Below are 15,076 nucleotides of genomic sequence, written 5' to 3' on the forward strand. Positions count from 1 at the left end.
ATGAAACATTGAATTTGGCATCAGGCAGCACAGAAGGAGGCCATTCAGCCCATCTTGCGAGTGCTGGCTCTTTACATTAGTCCCATTTAATCCCACTCCCCTCTACTCTTGTCCCATAGACCTTAACTTTTTTTTTCCCCCTTGCCATTTATTGATGTAATTCTCCTTTTGAAAGTTACAATTGAATCTGCTTCCACTACACTCCCAGCTGTGGCCATTTACGGTTCAATATTTCTGACTTTATTTTGTAACTATCAGTAAAGGTTAATTAATAAATATCGTCAAATGTAAACAACTACTTTTGAATTCCCACCCTACGGAGATGGATTTTACATGGCAGCTATTGTGGGACCTGGAGTCTAGGTGGAGCGGCCTCTGGTTATGTCTGCAGGTGTAGAGGATAGATGTCGGCAGTGGTTCCATACCTGTTCCATGTCGCAGCTACTTCATCATGTGAACATTCTGGTGGCGTCTGTCGGTGCTGTTGGTGCTGGCCCTGGCTCAGTGGGTAGCACTCTCACCTCTACATCAGGAGGCCACTGGTTCAAGTCCCATGCCAGAGGCTTAAGCACAAAGTTCCAGCTTTGACACTCCCAGTGCAAGCACTGAAGATGTGCTGTCATTCAGATGTGACCTTAAAGGAAGGTCCTTCCTGCCCTCTGACATGGTATAAAGGATTCCATGGCATTATTTGAAGCAGGGCAGTGGAGCTTTCCCTTGATTGAAGTATATAAGATCCTGAACGGCCTTGACAAGGTGGATGTGGAAAGGATGTTTCCTCTTGTGGGTGAGTCCAGAACTAGGGGGGCACTGTTTTAAAATTAGGGGTCGCCCTTTTAGGACAGAGATGAGGAGAAATCTTTTTCTTTCAGAGGGTGGTGCGACTTTGGAACTCTCTGCCTCAGAATGCGGTGGACGGGGGGGGGTCACTGAATATTTTTAAGGCGGAGTTAGATAGATTTTTGTTTAGCAAGGGGATCAAAGGTAATTGAGAGGTGGATAGGAATGTGGAATTTAAAACACAAACAGATCAGCCATGAGCATATTGAATGGCGGAGCAGGCTCGAGGGGCTGAATGGCCTACTTCTGTTCGTATTTTGTATGTTTCCGGGTATCTGTCAACCACTATCACTAAAACAAATGATCTGGTTGTTGTTGTTTTTGGGAGCTTTCTGTGCACAAATTGGTTTGCTGCATTTCCCCATGTTACAATGATAGCTACCCTTCTAAAATGCTTCATTGGCTGTAAAGCGCTTTGGGACATTCTGAAATGGTGGAAGGCGATATAGCAATGCAAGTCCTTTCTTGGTGTGAGATCCGCTGTCACATTCAGTGTGCTGACACCTAACACTCTTCTCGTTGTCTCCTGCAGTGTACCTCGGCGTGACAAATCTTACCCCGTACCAAGTCCGAATGACCAGCATGTGTGCACAATGGCAGCTGCACAGACACGCCACGACCTACAGAATAGTCATTGAATCTCTCCGAGGTAAGAAGAAGAGGTACAGTTGCATTGGCTGTATTTCCAGAGGGCTCAGTATATATACAGGGCACACACTGCGAATTTAGGGGAGATTCTTCCCACAGAGGATGGTGAAAATAGGAGGATGTGGAGATTTGGGAGAGGAGTAAGTGGTGGATATAACTTTGTTGGTGATTGAGACAGGAATACAGAGCAATTTCAAAAGATGACATGGTCAAGACTGTGGACAAGGATCATAGTTAAGGTGTCACCTTAATTTTGGGGATTCTTTGACCATTTTCCACAGAAAGGATTTGTAAAAGAGTTCCTTCCATCATAGAATCAGACAGCACAGAATGAGGCCATTTACTCCCTACTTGCCCGGATGAGTCCAGCTCTAACAACACTCAAGAAGCTTGACACCATCCAGGACAAAGTAGCCCGCTTGATTGGCACCCCATCCACCTTCAACCTTTATTCCTCCACCACTGACGCACAGTGGCAGCAGTGTGTACCATCTACACGATGCACTGCAGAAACTCACCAAGGCTCCTTCCAAAACTGTAACCTCTACCAGCTAGATGAACACGGGGAGCAGATGCATGGGAATACCACCACCTGCAGTCTCCTTTCCAAGTCACTGGAACTATGTCGCCGTTCCTTCACTGTTGCTGGATCAAAATACTGGAACTGCCTCCCTAACAGCACTGTGGGTGTACCTACACCAGACGGATTGCAGCGATTCAGGAAGGTGGCTCACTACCATCTACCCAATGAGGGATGGGCAATAAATGTTGGCCTAATTTGCCAGCAATTCCCACACCCCAAGAATGAATAAAATAACTTAGCCCATTGTGCCTGTGCCTCTTTGAAGGAGTGATCCACTTAAACCCTCCAAATGTTTCCTTTTCAAGTTTATACCCAGTTCCCTCTGTATTGGATACAGATTAAAGAGTCGATTGAAGTTGGCAGAAAGTTAGACAAGGGTCACATTCAGCATTCATCTGCTGTTATTGTTAACGGTAACTTTGAGCTTAACTATATTTGAACGAGTGTTTGGCCTGTATAAAAGAATTGAATAAAAGAAAATGAACACATGTCAGAGCCAATTCTCCAAGTGCAGTCCCCATCTATTTGCACTTCATTGTGTGGTTGAAGTTGAGTCATTGCTTCAGTCTGAACATGAGCCAGATGCCCAGAAAGCTGACGCAGCAAAACCGTGAAAGTGGGGATCAAATTTCTGCTCAGTGCCTATGAATGGGTCCGATTCAGGGTCCTTCACGCCTTTTCATAACATCGGGAATGCATACGCATTGAAGTTTGGACGTTAATTACTTGACACAGGAAAACTATGTTTTTCCAAAGTGACAATCTGTATTCAGCAGAAAAGCAGCAACTTTAAATTGCTTGGCACTTATGCCTGTCCCAATTCTTAATGCTAAAGTTACAGAGGTGAACTTATAAAGCAGCTGTTGTAGGGTGGCTGAGTTGTACTATTAGTGATAGAGTTGATCTGCAGACACTTCTTGGGTGGAAACTTTAAGTTTATTTACAATGTACTCAGCAGCAACTACACATGTGCTTTCAACTCCAACTCCATCTCTGCACTGCCTGCTGAGGTAGCCCGCACTATGCTCCTATTGGTTACTACAGATCATGTGATCTTTCCTAACAAGTATTATTCGTAAAGGTACATAACCCACTAAATAAAACCATAATTACTAGATTCCTCCCCCTTTAACTCTGCTATACATATTATATTTACAAGTACAAACTTTTCAAGACAGCATAGTATTTACACTGGGTAAGGAATTTACAAGTTCTGTGGAACGTTGCAGCTCCACAACTTCAGATTCTTTATCAGGAACCTCCTTTTCCGGAGTTACCTGAACATCAGGTGCTTCGGTGAGCACTTGCAGTTCTGTATCCTCAACTCTTACAGGAACATCAGACATGTCAGTCCTGGGTTGAGTATCCTCAACAGAAAACACAGGCCTGGTCATGGTCACTGGAGGAACCAAATCTTGGTGATTTGTCTCTCTCTTCCTTAAATGGTCCACATGTTTACAGATGATCCGGCCTTCCACCTCCACGTGGTAAGATAGAGATCTAGTCACCGCACTTACTTCACCCGGTAACAGCTTTGGTCTTTCCCTGAAATTTCTCACGTATACCGGCTCTCCCACGGTAAATTTCCATCCTGACTATGCCAGTCATGATTAGTTTTCTGGCTTCCCTGACTCCTTTCCACCTTCCCCTCTAAATTCACCATTATTAAGCTCAATCTTATCCTGAGATGGCATTTCAACAATAACTCCGGACACCCGTTGTTGTGTGAGGGGTGGTCCTGTAATGACAAAGAAAGCGTGCTGGCTTGGTTGCTAAGGTGGGCTTTTTCACGCCTGCCTTGAATGTTTGAACTGCCCTTTCAGCCAGTCCGTTTGAGGAAGGATGGGTACGGTGCAGTTTTCACTTGAGTGATACCTTTGAGGCTGATAAACTGTTGAAACTCAGCACTTGTAAATGCCGTGCCATTATCGGAAACAACTACTTCCGGTAGCCTGTGAATGGCAAAACTCTGATGTAGTTTCTCAATTGTAGCACCTGACATTGGTGACTTCACCTCATATACATCCAACCATTTTTAATGGGCATCGACAATGAGCAGAAACATTGTTCCCAGGAAAGGTCCAACGTAGTCAATGTCTAACCACACCCAGGGTCTACCTGGCCACTCCCATGGGTGTAATGGACCTGTCGCTGGCAACTTTTACAGTTGCTGACATTGCACACAGTGTTTTACTAAACTCTCTATTTCACTATCCATCCCAGGCCACTATAGGTAGCTGCGTGCTACGGTCTTCATTCGGGAAATCCCTGGATGGGCACCGTGTAGTTCAATTAAAAGTGGTTCCCTTCCCTTTGGAGGAACTATCACTCGTGCTCCCCACAATAAGATGCCATCCTGGCTGGTTATTTCATGTCTTATGTTGAAGTACGGTTTCATTTCATCAGATACAGGCTCCTGTGACCAACCATGTAGCACTTGTTTTCATACCTGAGATAGGACTGGGTCCCGACTTGTCCAGTCTCTGACCTGTCGAGCACATACTGGCGAGGGATCTAAGAAATTTAACAGTAAAACAAGTTCCTGTGTAACTGGGACGTGTTCATCATTTTCTTGTAAAGGCAAATGACTAAAGGGCATCAGTGTTTGTGATTTGATTGCCAGGCCTATGTTTGAAAGTGTATCCGTGCGCTGCCAGAATTAAAGCCCTATTAGTATTTCTGTATCTTCATTCTACACGCCTTCTTCTTTCTCACACAGACTTTAATCTCAGCTTCCTTTTTGACTTCATTATTGGCCAGACTTCTCTCAGATGGAAGCTCAACTTGTCTGAGCTCAGTGGCTGAGACTCCCAAAATTTCATCATCTGTCTGCCTCTTGGAAAATTCTGCGACTTTTGCTTCCAAATTCTCTTTGGCTTCATTTAGCTGATTCTTTAGCTCTTCCGTCTCATTTTTGAATTTGTTTGCTGCCTCCTGGAAAATTGAACATTGTTGTGTCTTCTCTGCCAACTCATTCTTCAGTTTGTTCAGAGAGGTGCTGAATTCTTTCTGTTTCTCTTCATAATTTTCCAGAGGTACAAACTTTGACTTGAGGGAATCCTGTCCGTGTGTGAAGGTCTTTTAACAGGTTTTCTTTTTCCCTGTGAAGGTTGCTCACCTCATCTCGAACTCTGTCATCAAGCAGGGTCTCTTCGAGTTTCTTCTGCTCTTCTTCCAGGTTTTGGCTTAAGACAGGCTGCATTTCTTCAGCTTGTTGAGTCCTTACACACTCCTTTCTCAAAACAGGAACACTTCCAGCTTCCTTTTGGAATCTCAGTGACCACTCAAGGTTGATTTCCCTTATCCAATTTCACCCTAAAAGGCTTGGTCCTCTGCCTCTCAATACCAACACTGGTAGCTTTGCTGATTGGCTTCCATAATGGACAGTTACTCTGCTTATGCCTTTTACTTGAATGTCTTCACCTGTATAAGTTTTTAGCTTGGCCACTGTTCATTCCAAGTTTAATTAATGTTCACCATTATTCAGATATCTGAAGGTATGTTCCCCAGTTACTGTAGTGGAAGTAACCGTGTCCACTTCCATTCTAACAGGTTTGCCATTTACTTTCACTGTGACAAATATTGGTTCTGTCTTTCCAACTTTCAGATTAAACGAGTAAATGTCTGAATTTGTTTCATGTTCTTCTAAATTGTAGATTTCATTGGGCTTCTTTTTTTGTTTTCAAGCCTGTTTGAATCTTTCCTTACACTGCCTCATTATATGTCTATTTCTGTGACAATAGTAGCATTCGATTTTTTTAAACTGCAAATCGCTAAAGAAACTGCTTGTTTCCACCTCTATTAAAATTATTCTTCGATTTTGCTGCTAAGTTATTTTTCTTTATTCTTCGGCTAGCGGGGACTGTTTCCTGCTTCTCAGCGTAGTCTCTCTTTTTGTGCCACTTTCTCTTGAGGTTTCCCGCCCGATGTGGAGGACGGCGCCATTTTGCGGATCCTGTATTGCTTGTGAATCTCTTACAGCGCTTTCCATGGCCAGCGCTATCTCTAGCGCCTTCTTGAAATCCAGATTCACTTTGGACAATAATCTTTTCTGAATAGTGTCCTCTTTCACACCACACACGAAACAATCTCTGAGCGTGTCATTCAGAGTTGTACTGAACTCCTTAGTTCCCTTAGCTGCTTCAAATTTGCCACGTAGCATGCAATTGTCTCACCTGGGGCACTATTCACAAATTAAACCTAAGCCTCTGTATCGTGACCGAGGGCTTGGGTTGAAAGTGACCCTTCACAAGGTCCACCAATTCATCAAAATTTTTTGAATCTGGGGCACTGAGTGCCATCAAACTTCAAATCAAACCGTAGGTTTTGCTCCCACAAGTACTCAAGAGGACCACTCGCCTCTTCTCTTCCCCTGTAATCTCGTTCGCTTGAAAAAAGAACATGGGGAATTCTATCTGTTAAGTCCAATCACCTGTGGCTGGTTCAAAAGGATCAATTCTCCCAAATTATGGCATTTTGAGAGGGGATTACTTCTTCAATTCTAATGGAGCTTGCTACTTTCAATCGCTGGGTGAGGTACAGTGCCGATTTCTTTTTAACTTGATTTCTTCTGTTCAATCCTATTTTATCCTTGTTGCCAGTTTGTTGTAGGGTGGCCAAGTTGTGCTATTAATGATAGAGTTGATCTGCAGACACTCTTTGGGTGGAAACATTAAGTTTATTTACAGTGTACTCAGCAGCAGCAACTACACGTGTGCTTTCAACTCCAACTCTATCTCTGCACTGACTGCAGAGGTTGCCCATGCTACTCTCCTATTGGTTACTACAGATCATGTGACCTTTCCTAACACATATTCTTAAAGGTACATTACACTAAATAAAACGATAATTATTACAGCAGCATCATGATAATAACCACCACTGTTAACATTTATCCTGCTGTTGACTATTCCTTTCCATTCTATCCAGTATTTGAGCAAGCATTGGATTTTTTGGTAGCTACCTTTGGCTAAATGGGCAATTACAAGTATCAGTAGCAGGCAGCATTTCATGAGGCGAGTTTCCTACAGTGAGGGAATAGAGCAAGGGACAGCTCAATTGTATAAGCACGGTATCCAGGAGTCATTCTGCCTAATGGTTGACTGCAACTTAACCTACCTACCGCAGCCTTGTTAGATCTCAGACTTCTTCCCTTTATGGTTTGCATATGTTCTGTATAATACTTCGACACAAGGTGGTGGGGTGGGGGAGGTCTGGATTCTACTTTGTTCCTTTTTTTTGCCAAAGAAAAGTCTCTCAATGATTTTCTTTTAAGTTTCTTGGATATAGGAACAAAAAAAGAGCCTTGGCAAAGCTCCAAGAAGAGTTTCCACCAACAAAGCATTCTATAGTAGCTGTATTTTGATTTTGCAGTGGCTGGAACGGTTTGAAGATTAAGTTTCAAATCGCTCATTTCATTACAGTCAAAAGACATTCAAATTCAGCTTGCTTAGGAGGAGGTATATCTCAGCTGAATTGAATTGACAAGAGGGCTGATGATGGAGGACTGCTGCTCAGCTTATATTATTGGGTGACAGTTATTATCTGGCTGTATAAAGCTGAGGTTAGACTATTTTTATTCTTTCACAGGACATGGGCTCCACTGGCAAGGCCAGCATTTTTATTGCCCATCCCTAGCTGCCCTTGAGAAGGTGGTGGTGAGCTGCCTTCTTGAACCGCTGCAGTCCATGTGGTGTAGGTACACCCGCAGTGCTGTTAGGGAGGGAGCTCCAGGATTTTGACCCAGTGACAGCGAAGGAACGGCCGATATAGTTGCAAGTCAGGAGGGTGTGTGGCTTGGAGGGGAACTTCCTGGTGGTGGTGTTCCCATGCATCTGCCGCCCTTGTCCTTTTAGGTGATAGAGGTTGCGAGTTTGGAAGGTGCTCTTGGAAGACTCTGTTTTGAGTACCTGCATTCAATACTGGAAGCCACACTTCAGGAAGGATGTATTAGCCTTGGAGGGGCTGCAGTGCAGATTCACCAGAATGATACTAGCCTAAAATGGTTAAATTATGAGGACAGGTTACATAGACTAGACTTGTATTTCCTTGAGTATGGAAGGTTAAGCAGAGAGAATTTTTGAGGTGTTTAAGCTGATTAAAGGATTTGATAGGGTAGATAGAGAGAAACTATTTTCTCTGGTGCGGTCGTGAGGGAATGGGTGTGTGGGGGGTGGAGAAGAGTCCAGACAATGGGGAATAACCTTGAAATTAGCACTGTATCTCCTGCCAACAAAATTTGGCCACCAATACCCATCTGCGCGTGCGCCCTGGTCTGCACATGCACAGAAATCCAACGACGTGCACATATCAGTTCACCCAGCACACCGCCAACTCATTTTGATTTCGAACTCAGTTTTTGCAATAGGCTCCATGGCTCCCAAACACCCTTCTTGGGCTGGCTGCTCGGAACATTGAGCTCACAAGCGTTTTACTGACACTTGGAGAAAGCGTTGCAGTATTTTATGAGGACCGACAGGGACAATCCAGAATCGTTACTAAACTCCGAGGCTTCAACTCACTTTAATTATTCCTGTCGTCTCGCAGTCTATAAACACCCTGAACATGTGTTGCGAAATATTCAGTGATCCGAAAGACAGGAAAGAAAGCTGTTGCAATGTACTGAGCTCACTAATTTTAACGGTTTAGCGAAAGGGCGGAATCCTGCCTTAAAATGTCTGCATATCCTGTCACGTCCTCCAATCTCCTGAGTTTAAGAAGGATTAATGAATTAATGACATTGCAGTACTAAGTATGATTTTGCAAAGTACTGACAGCCACTTTATTTTAATACATGATACATAGATCTTGAAAGTAAACAAGCTGGGTTCATGTTGCACATTGTCCCTATGAAGATAGCCGGCTGCGCATACAACTACACATGCACACCATTGGCAGCAAATGCAATCTACAATTCGAGCCAGGCCGTTCAAGGGGAATGTCAGGAAGCACTTCTTCACACAAAAGGGGGGGGTGGAAATCTGGAAAACCCTCCCCCAAAAAGGCTGTTGATGCTGGAGGTCAATTGAAAATTTCAAAACTGAGATAGACTTTTATTGGGTAAGGGGATTAAAGGTTATGGAGCCAAAGCAGATCAATGGAGCTCAGATGGCAGATGAGCTATGATCTAACTGAGGAGCGGAGCAAGCTTGAGAGCCTGAATGGCCACCTCCTGTTCCCATATTCTTGTGTGAAACATTGCGACAATTCCCCTGGCATTTGTTTATGTCAGCATTTATTATTTAACCGTGTCAACACGCAAGTTATACCTCCACGAAGCCACATTTTTCTGTGAGTACTTCCATTAAATAATAAATAAAATGATATATATTGAAGAGCGTGAGACTTAATGTGACCAGTGCCAAAACAGTTCTGGGAAAATGTAAGATATATGGGAGTAAGAGAGGAACAAATTGGGATTTGGTGAAGATTAAATGCTGCCTTCCTGCCTGATTTCAGACCCTACATCTCTCCCAATTCACACTGCTGAGGTCAGCAACTGTGCTTTTAAAATGGAGATTTCACAGAGGTACACAGACATGGGCTTTATGGACCATGTATTTGTGAGATGTATCATCAAATCTGAACGCATTCAGTTATTTTTACCTAACCACGGCGATTGCTGTCAGTAGGAAGGTTAATCCTTTTAAAACCAGTGGCCAATCCCATCATGTCAACTTCCTCCGGGATGGGTTCAGCTGCAGTAACCCCCCCTCCCCTCATCCGCCATTATATTGGAATCACTTGTGACATTCCCAATCAACCAGTTCTGTCTTTTGGGAAATTTCAGATGGAAAGAAGGAAGAGGTGATTGTCGATGGAGGCATTTCCCGTCACTGTTTCTACAACCTCATTCCAAACAGCAAGTACAAAATCAGCGTCTATTCCCAGCTGCAGGAAATAGAGGGACCAGCTGTGAGCATACTAGAGACAACAGGTATGTGACCACTTATCTTCATCGTACTCACTGTTCCTCCTCCATTCACCTTAGATTTAATTTCAGCTGCCTCACACTTTAGGAGGTCTTGTTGGGCAGTGGATAGCGTCCCTGCCTCTGAGCCATGAAGTTCAAGTCCCACTCCAGGACCTGATGGCCAAGGAAGGTGTGTCCGTAATGTGGCCAAACAGGTCGAGTATCAACCTGCGAATCCTTCCAACGCACGCCAATGGCAGGCGGTGAGAGCGGGAGAGATTCCTGGTCAGTCATGTGATGGAAAGACTGTTGAAGCCTCTACCATCACTCTCCATAGCTCTGCACTGCAACATGCATGTAAAAGTGTGTGTTGCCACAGCCGCTAAGACTCCATGAGTGAACGAAAACATACCACCACCTCACGTTTTATTAACCCGGTGCTCAGCGAGAGTGATTAAATGTGGAAGTTTAACATGGCGTCACGTGAAACACATCTTTATGTCTTAAGACCTTATGATTTGTAATCTGTACTCTGTGTCAGATAACTGTCAGGGCAAGATTGTGGCTGTATTCAATCGTAAACATGAAATTAAGCCTACATTTCTATTGCATTGATGTAGTGACTGCGGTAAAAGTGTCTTATCTGATAAGCATGTGACCAGCATCCCACTTCCTCGCACTCTCCGTAAACTTGAGCTCATCAAAAATTCTGCTTTCCCGATTCCAAAACAATGCAATGACACTGCCGAAGCCGGAAACCGGAGGAGAACAGAAAATTCTGGAAAGTCGGTCACTCAGCACTTGTGGAGGAAGAAACCGTTAAGGTTACAGGGTCGATGACCTTTCATCAGAACGGGAACTCTGCTTCCCTCGCCACAGATGCTACCAGACCGGCTGAGTATTTCCAGCATTTTCAGTTTTCGTGTCCATTTTTAATATTTTGCGCCACGTCTCATTGGCTCCCGGTCCAGCATTGCCTTCATTTTTAAAATTCTCATCATTGTTTCCGAACCTCTCCACAGCCTCACCTGCACCTCCCGTCCCTCGCCTCTGCAGCCTTTTCCAGCTCTACAATCCTCTGACATCTCTGTGCTTTCTCTGATTCGCGTCTCTTGTTACGCCTCCTCAATTTTAATCTGTCCACCAAACTGGCGGCCGTGCCTTCAGCTGGCCTTGACCCCGAGCTCTGGAACTCCCTCCCTAAACTCCTCCACCTCTCTCGCATTTTTTACAATGCTCCTTGAAACTATCTCTTTTGTAACTCCCTGTGTGGCTCAGTGTCACATTTTGTTTCATAAGCGCTCCTGTGAACTGCCCTGGGATGTTTTACTAAATTAAAGGTGCCACACAAATGTAAGTTTTTGTTATCACGGAAGGATTTGGGTTTGATATTCGCCAGCCTTCATGTTTTCTGTTCCTATAGATTGAGGTCAACATCTGGTATCTTTCAGCCTCTAATCCCAACAATTCTGCACGACGACTACTTTGCCTTATTTAAGGAAATGAAAAAGGTTGTCTTGTTTGAAGTGACCGAGGAAAACCTGGCCATTAGGTTTCTCTGGCGTCTGGTAAAACTCATGAGATTAAATCTTTCTGACCCGATGATAGGCTGGTTCCATCAGCTCTCAAGAAAACTGTGGTCCTGGGGCAAAGGGGTGGAATTTTACGTCCCTGTCGTGGTGGGGGTGGGGCTGGAAAATGTGACGAGCCATTCGAAAGTCCATTGACTTCGGCGGGACAGGAAAATCCCGTCGGCAGGAAGGGGCCATAAAATTTCGCCCAAGGTGTTGAGTCTCCATCCCGACCACGCTAAGTAACACCCCCTCTGGAAGTGGTTAGCAATCTGTCCCTTGAAGCAGAACTCAACACACACAAAGGGAAAGCAGCTACCACCTTTGGCCAACTCACGAGAGGTGTATGGAGTAACACCGAGCTGCCTCGTAAGACCAAGCTGATGGTTTCTAAGGCCTGTGTTCTCAGCACCCGGCTGTATGGCTGTGAGACGTGGATGGTCTACAGCTACCAAGACCAGAGGCTCAACAATTCCCATCTTGGCTCTTTGCAGTGCCCTATGGGTATATCCTGTCAGGACAAAATCACGAATGCGGGCGACCCTCTCAAAGGCCAAGCGCCCAGGTATGTTGGCGCTCATCAAACAGAGGCGGCTTCGTTGGTTCGGGCATGCCCGGAGGATGGAAGACAGTCGCGTACCCAAGAGTCTGGTGAGGCAGCTGGAGCCACAGGGACCAGTTAGACAGACAGAGCTCGGCTTCGAGGATGCTCGCAAGTGTGAAGGCCCTAAATATTGATCATCGCACCTGGGAGACACTGGCCGACGACAGTGCAAATTGCCGACACTTGGCTGAGTTTTACATCCCCCAGTGGGCATGTTTCCCGTGATGGGGGTGGTGGTGGGGGGCATGTAAAATACGATGGGCACCCGTCCCACCAACTTCCTGCCCACCCCCCGTGTTCACCCCATAATACAGGTGGGTGGGTGGGCAGGGAGGCACCGACATCGGCAGCCCGCCTGCCACACTTAAATAAATAATTAAGGGTCAACTAGTCTTGTTATCAAGTCAACTGACCCTGATGATACGCCATAAAATGTTGGCGCGGGCAGCAGATCGGGAGTGGGAAGCCTGAGTTTTTTAACTTAAATGTTTAAAGGGCAGGAAGGGGGTGTGTTGCTCATTGGGGTGGATGTCCCACTTGTTAAAGGGCAGGAAGGGGGTGTGTCGCTCATTGGGGTGGATGTCCCACTTGTTAAAGGGCAGGAAGGGGGTGTGTCGCTCATTGGGGTGGATGTCCCACTTGTTAAAGGGCAGGAAGGGGGTGTGTCACTCATTGGGGTGGATGTCCCACTTGTTAAAGGGCAGGAAGGGGGTGTGTCACTCATTGGGGTGGATGTCCCACTTGTTAAAGGGCAGGAAGGGGGTGTGTCGCTCATTGGGGTGGATATCCCACTTGGCCCTCGTTAATCCGCCCACAGCGCTTTATGGCTGTGGGACAAGTCAGCGTGGAGTGAGTCGGCTCTACACCGAGGTGGTTTCCGGTGGTGAGGCGGGGGAGCTGGGGGTGGGGCTGCTTCCCCCCACCCCCAACCCCCCTCCACCATTTTATTCAGTTCCTCTTGTGGGCTGCAGTGCACCGCCCAATGACCAATGGCTACATCAGCTTGGCGACTGATGCCAACGCCAAAAACAACAGCACGCTTGTGGCGGAACCTGCCTCGGAGGGATTGGCCTCTTCAGCCAACGGCAAAGACAGAGGAAGGCACCCCCGTCTGAAATGGACGGTTTGCTGCCTGTCCATCATCTATCGCAGTTGGAAGGATGCCAGCCTCTAGCAAGGTGATGGGTTTATTGTTCTCGATGTGGGTCCCGCCCATCATTCGGAGAACTGGCGGGAAACCCGTAACACTTTGGTCGGGGAGGCCCAACTCAATCTAGTGCCTATCAGGCGCCCAACTGGCCAGCATCGGGCCTTCTCCGCGACTTAGGACCCCAAGAGCTGCTGGCTAATCGGAGGCCAGCAGCTCTCCGGTGCCAGCAACGCCACCAGGAGAGGTGGCTGCTGCAAGTGGTACCACGAGGGCTTCACGAGGGATCATGGTGAGGTCCCTGGAGAGAGGTGAGTGGGGTAGGTTGGGGGTTATGGGGAGGGGGTAGCTGGTGGTGTGGGGGGTGCGGTGAGGAGGAGCCAGATGCAAGGGCAGCGTATGGCTCTCAGCGGGCACTCCCCTACCCGATGCCGGGTCCCTCGATCAGGCACTACTTAGTGCCTTTGAAAGAGGGACCAGCGTGAGGCCCGACAGGGTTTACTGGGTGGCCCTCACGAGGCACAGGAAACCCATCTGAGTCCAGGAGAATCCTTGAGCCACCACTAAACCCTGGCGGGCTCAGGGATAATGACCTTTAAATGGCTCATTAATTAGCTTAATTTACAGTGGGCGGGTTGTCTGTGTCAGGCCATTCCCGCTGCTGACCTAATGGGGGTGAGTTTTTGAGCTGGTGGGAATGGGAATTATGTGGGCCCTTCACCAGCTTGGCTGACGCGATTCCGTTCAATACCATTGAGCAGTGATGGGAGAGAACTTGGTGAATAAAATTAAAGAGAGGCCTGCATTTCTGTAGCGCCTTTCACAATCTCAGGCCATCCCAAAGCACTTTACAGCCAACGTAGTGCTTTTGAAGTGTACCCACGTGTGCACTGCAAGATCCCACAAACAGCAACGTGGTAGTGACTAGATAATCTGCTTTATAGTTTATGATTTCAAACATTTTAATGGACTTTGATTTATCGGCTCCTATATGAAGCTCATATTTTGGTTGTCTCTTTTCCACGATAACCATCTCAGCCTCTTGAACCTCTCCTTACAACTCAAGATGCCTTAAACTACTGATCATTTTGTTTTTCTGCATTTCCTGAATATCCCTGTGGCAGTATAACAAACAGTGTTTCGCACTGACATGTCTCTACTATACTAAGCATTGGCTCAGTGGTTGGGGCTTTTGAGTCAGAAGGTCATGGGTTCAAAAGATCCACTCCAGAGAGACTTGAGCACAAAATGTAGGCTGTTAGTGCAGTACTGAGGGAGTGCTGCACTGCCAGAGGTGCCTTCTTTTGGATGCAATGTTAAACTGAGGCCAGGTCTGCCCCCTCAGGTGGACAGGAAAGATCCCGTGACACTATCTTCAGGGAGAGCAGAGAAGTTCTTCTACTATTCTTTGAACCCTGGCCAAAATGTATCCCTCAATCAACAACCCGAAAACTATCCATTGCTGGCTGTGGGATCTTGCTGTGTGCAAACTCGCTGCCACATTCCAACAGTGGCTTCGTTGGCTGTAAAGTGCTTTGAGATGTCCTGAGGATAAAAGTGCCACTATAAAAATGCAAATTCTCGCTTGCTCCTTTCCGCTATGTGTTGGACAGATGTGTTATCACTCCCTGGGATTAATGCTGCCATCCCACAAGATCCTTTTAACTGCTGCCTCTGGCACACATGTTACTCTTGCTTTCGGCCAGCTACCCAGCAATATTCCTGTGCCATTTATTTTATAGTTTTGTTGCCAAGTTTTCTCCTGTGATCT

General features: G+C 46.1%; 1 protein-coding gene across 1 annotated transcript in view; it reads left to right on the forward strand.

Moving 5' to 3' along the window:
• Nucleotides 1–15,076, forward strand: part of col14a1a (collagen, type XIV, alpha 1a) — a 221,919-nt gene that overhangs the window by 125,008 nt on the left and 81,835 nt on the right. Inside the window, exons 23-24 of the mRNA XM_078539858.1 lie at nt 1,373–1,489; nt 9,861–10,007. Of these exons, the coding sequence (XP_078395984.1) occupies nt 1,373–1,489; nt 9,861–10,007 (264 nt within the window). The remainder of the gene's footprint in view (nt 1–1,372; nt 1,490–9,860; nt 10,008–15,076) is intronic.

The sequence above is a fragment of the Cetorhinus maximus genome, chromosome 4 (genome assembly GCF_964194155.1).
Source record: "Cetorhinus maximus chromosome 4, sCetMax3.hap1.1, whole genome shotgun sequence".
Lineage (NCBI taxonomy): Eukaryota > Metazoa > Chordata > Chondrichthyes > Lamniformes > Cetorhinidae > Cetorhinus > Cetorhinus maximus.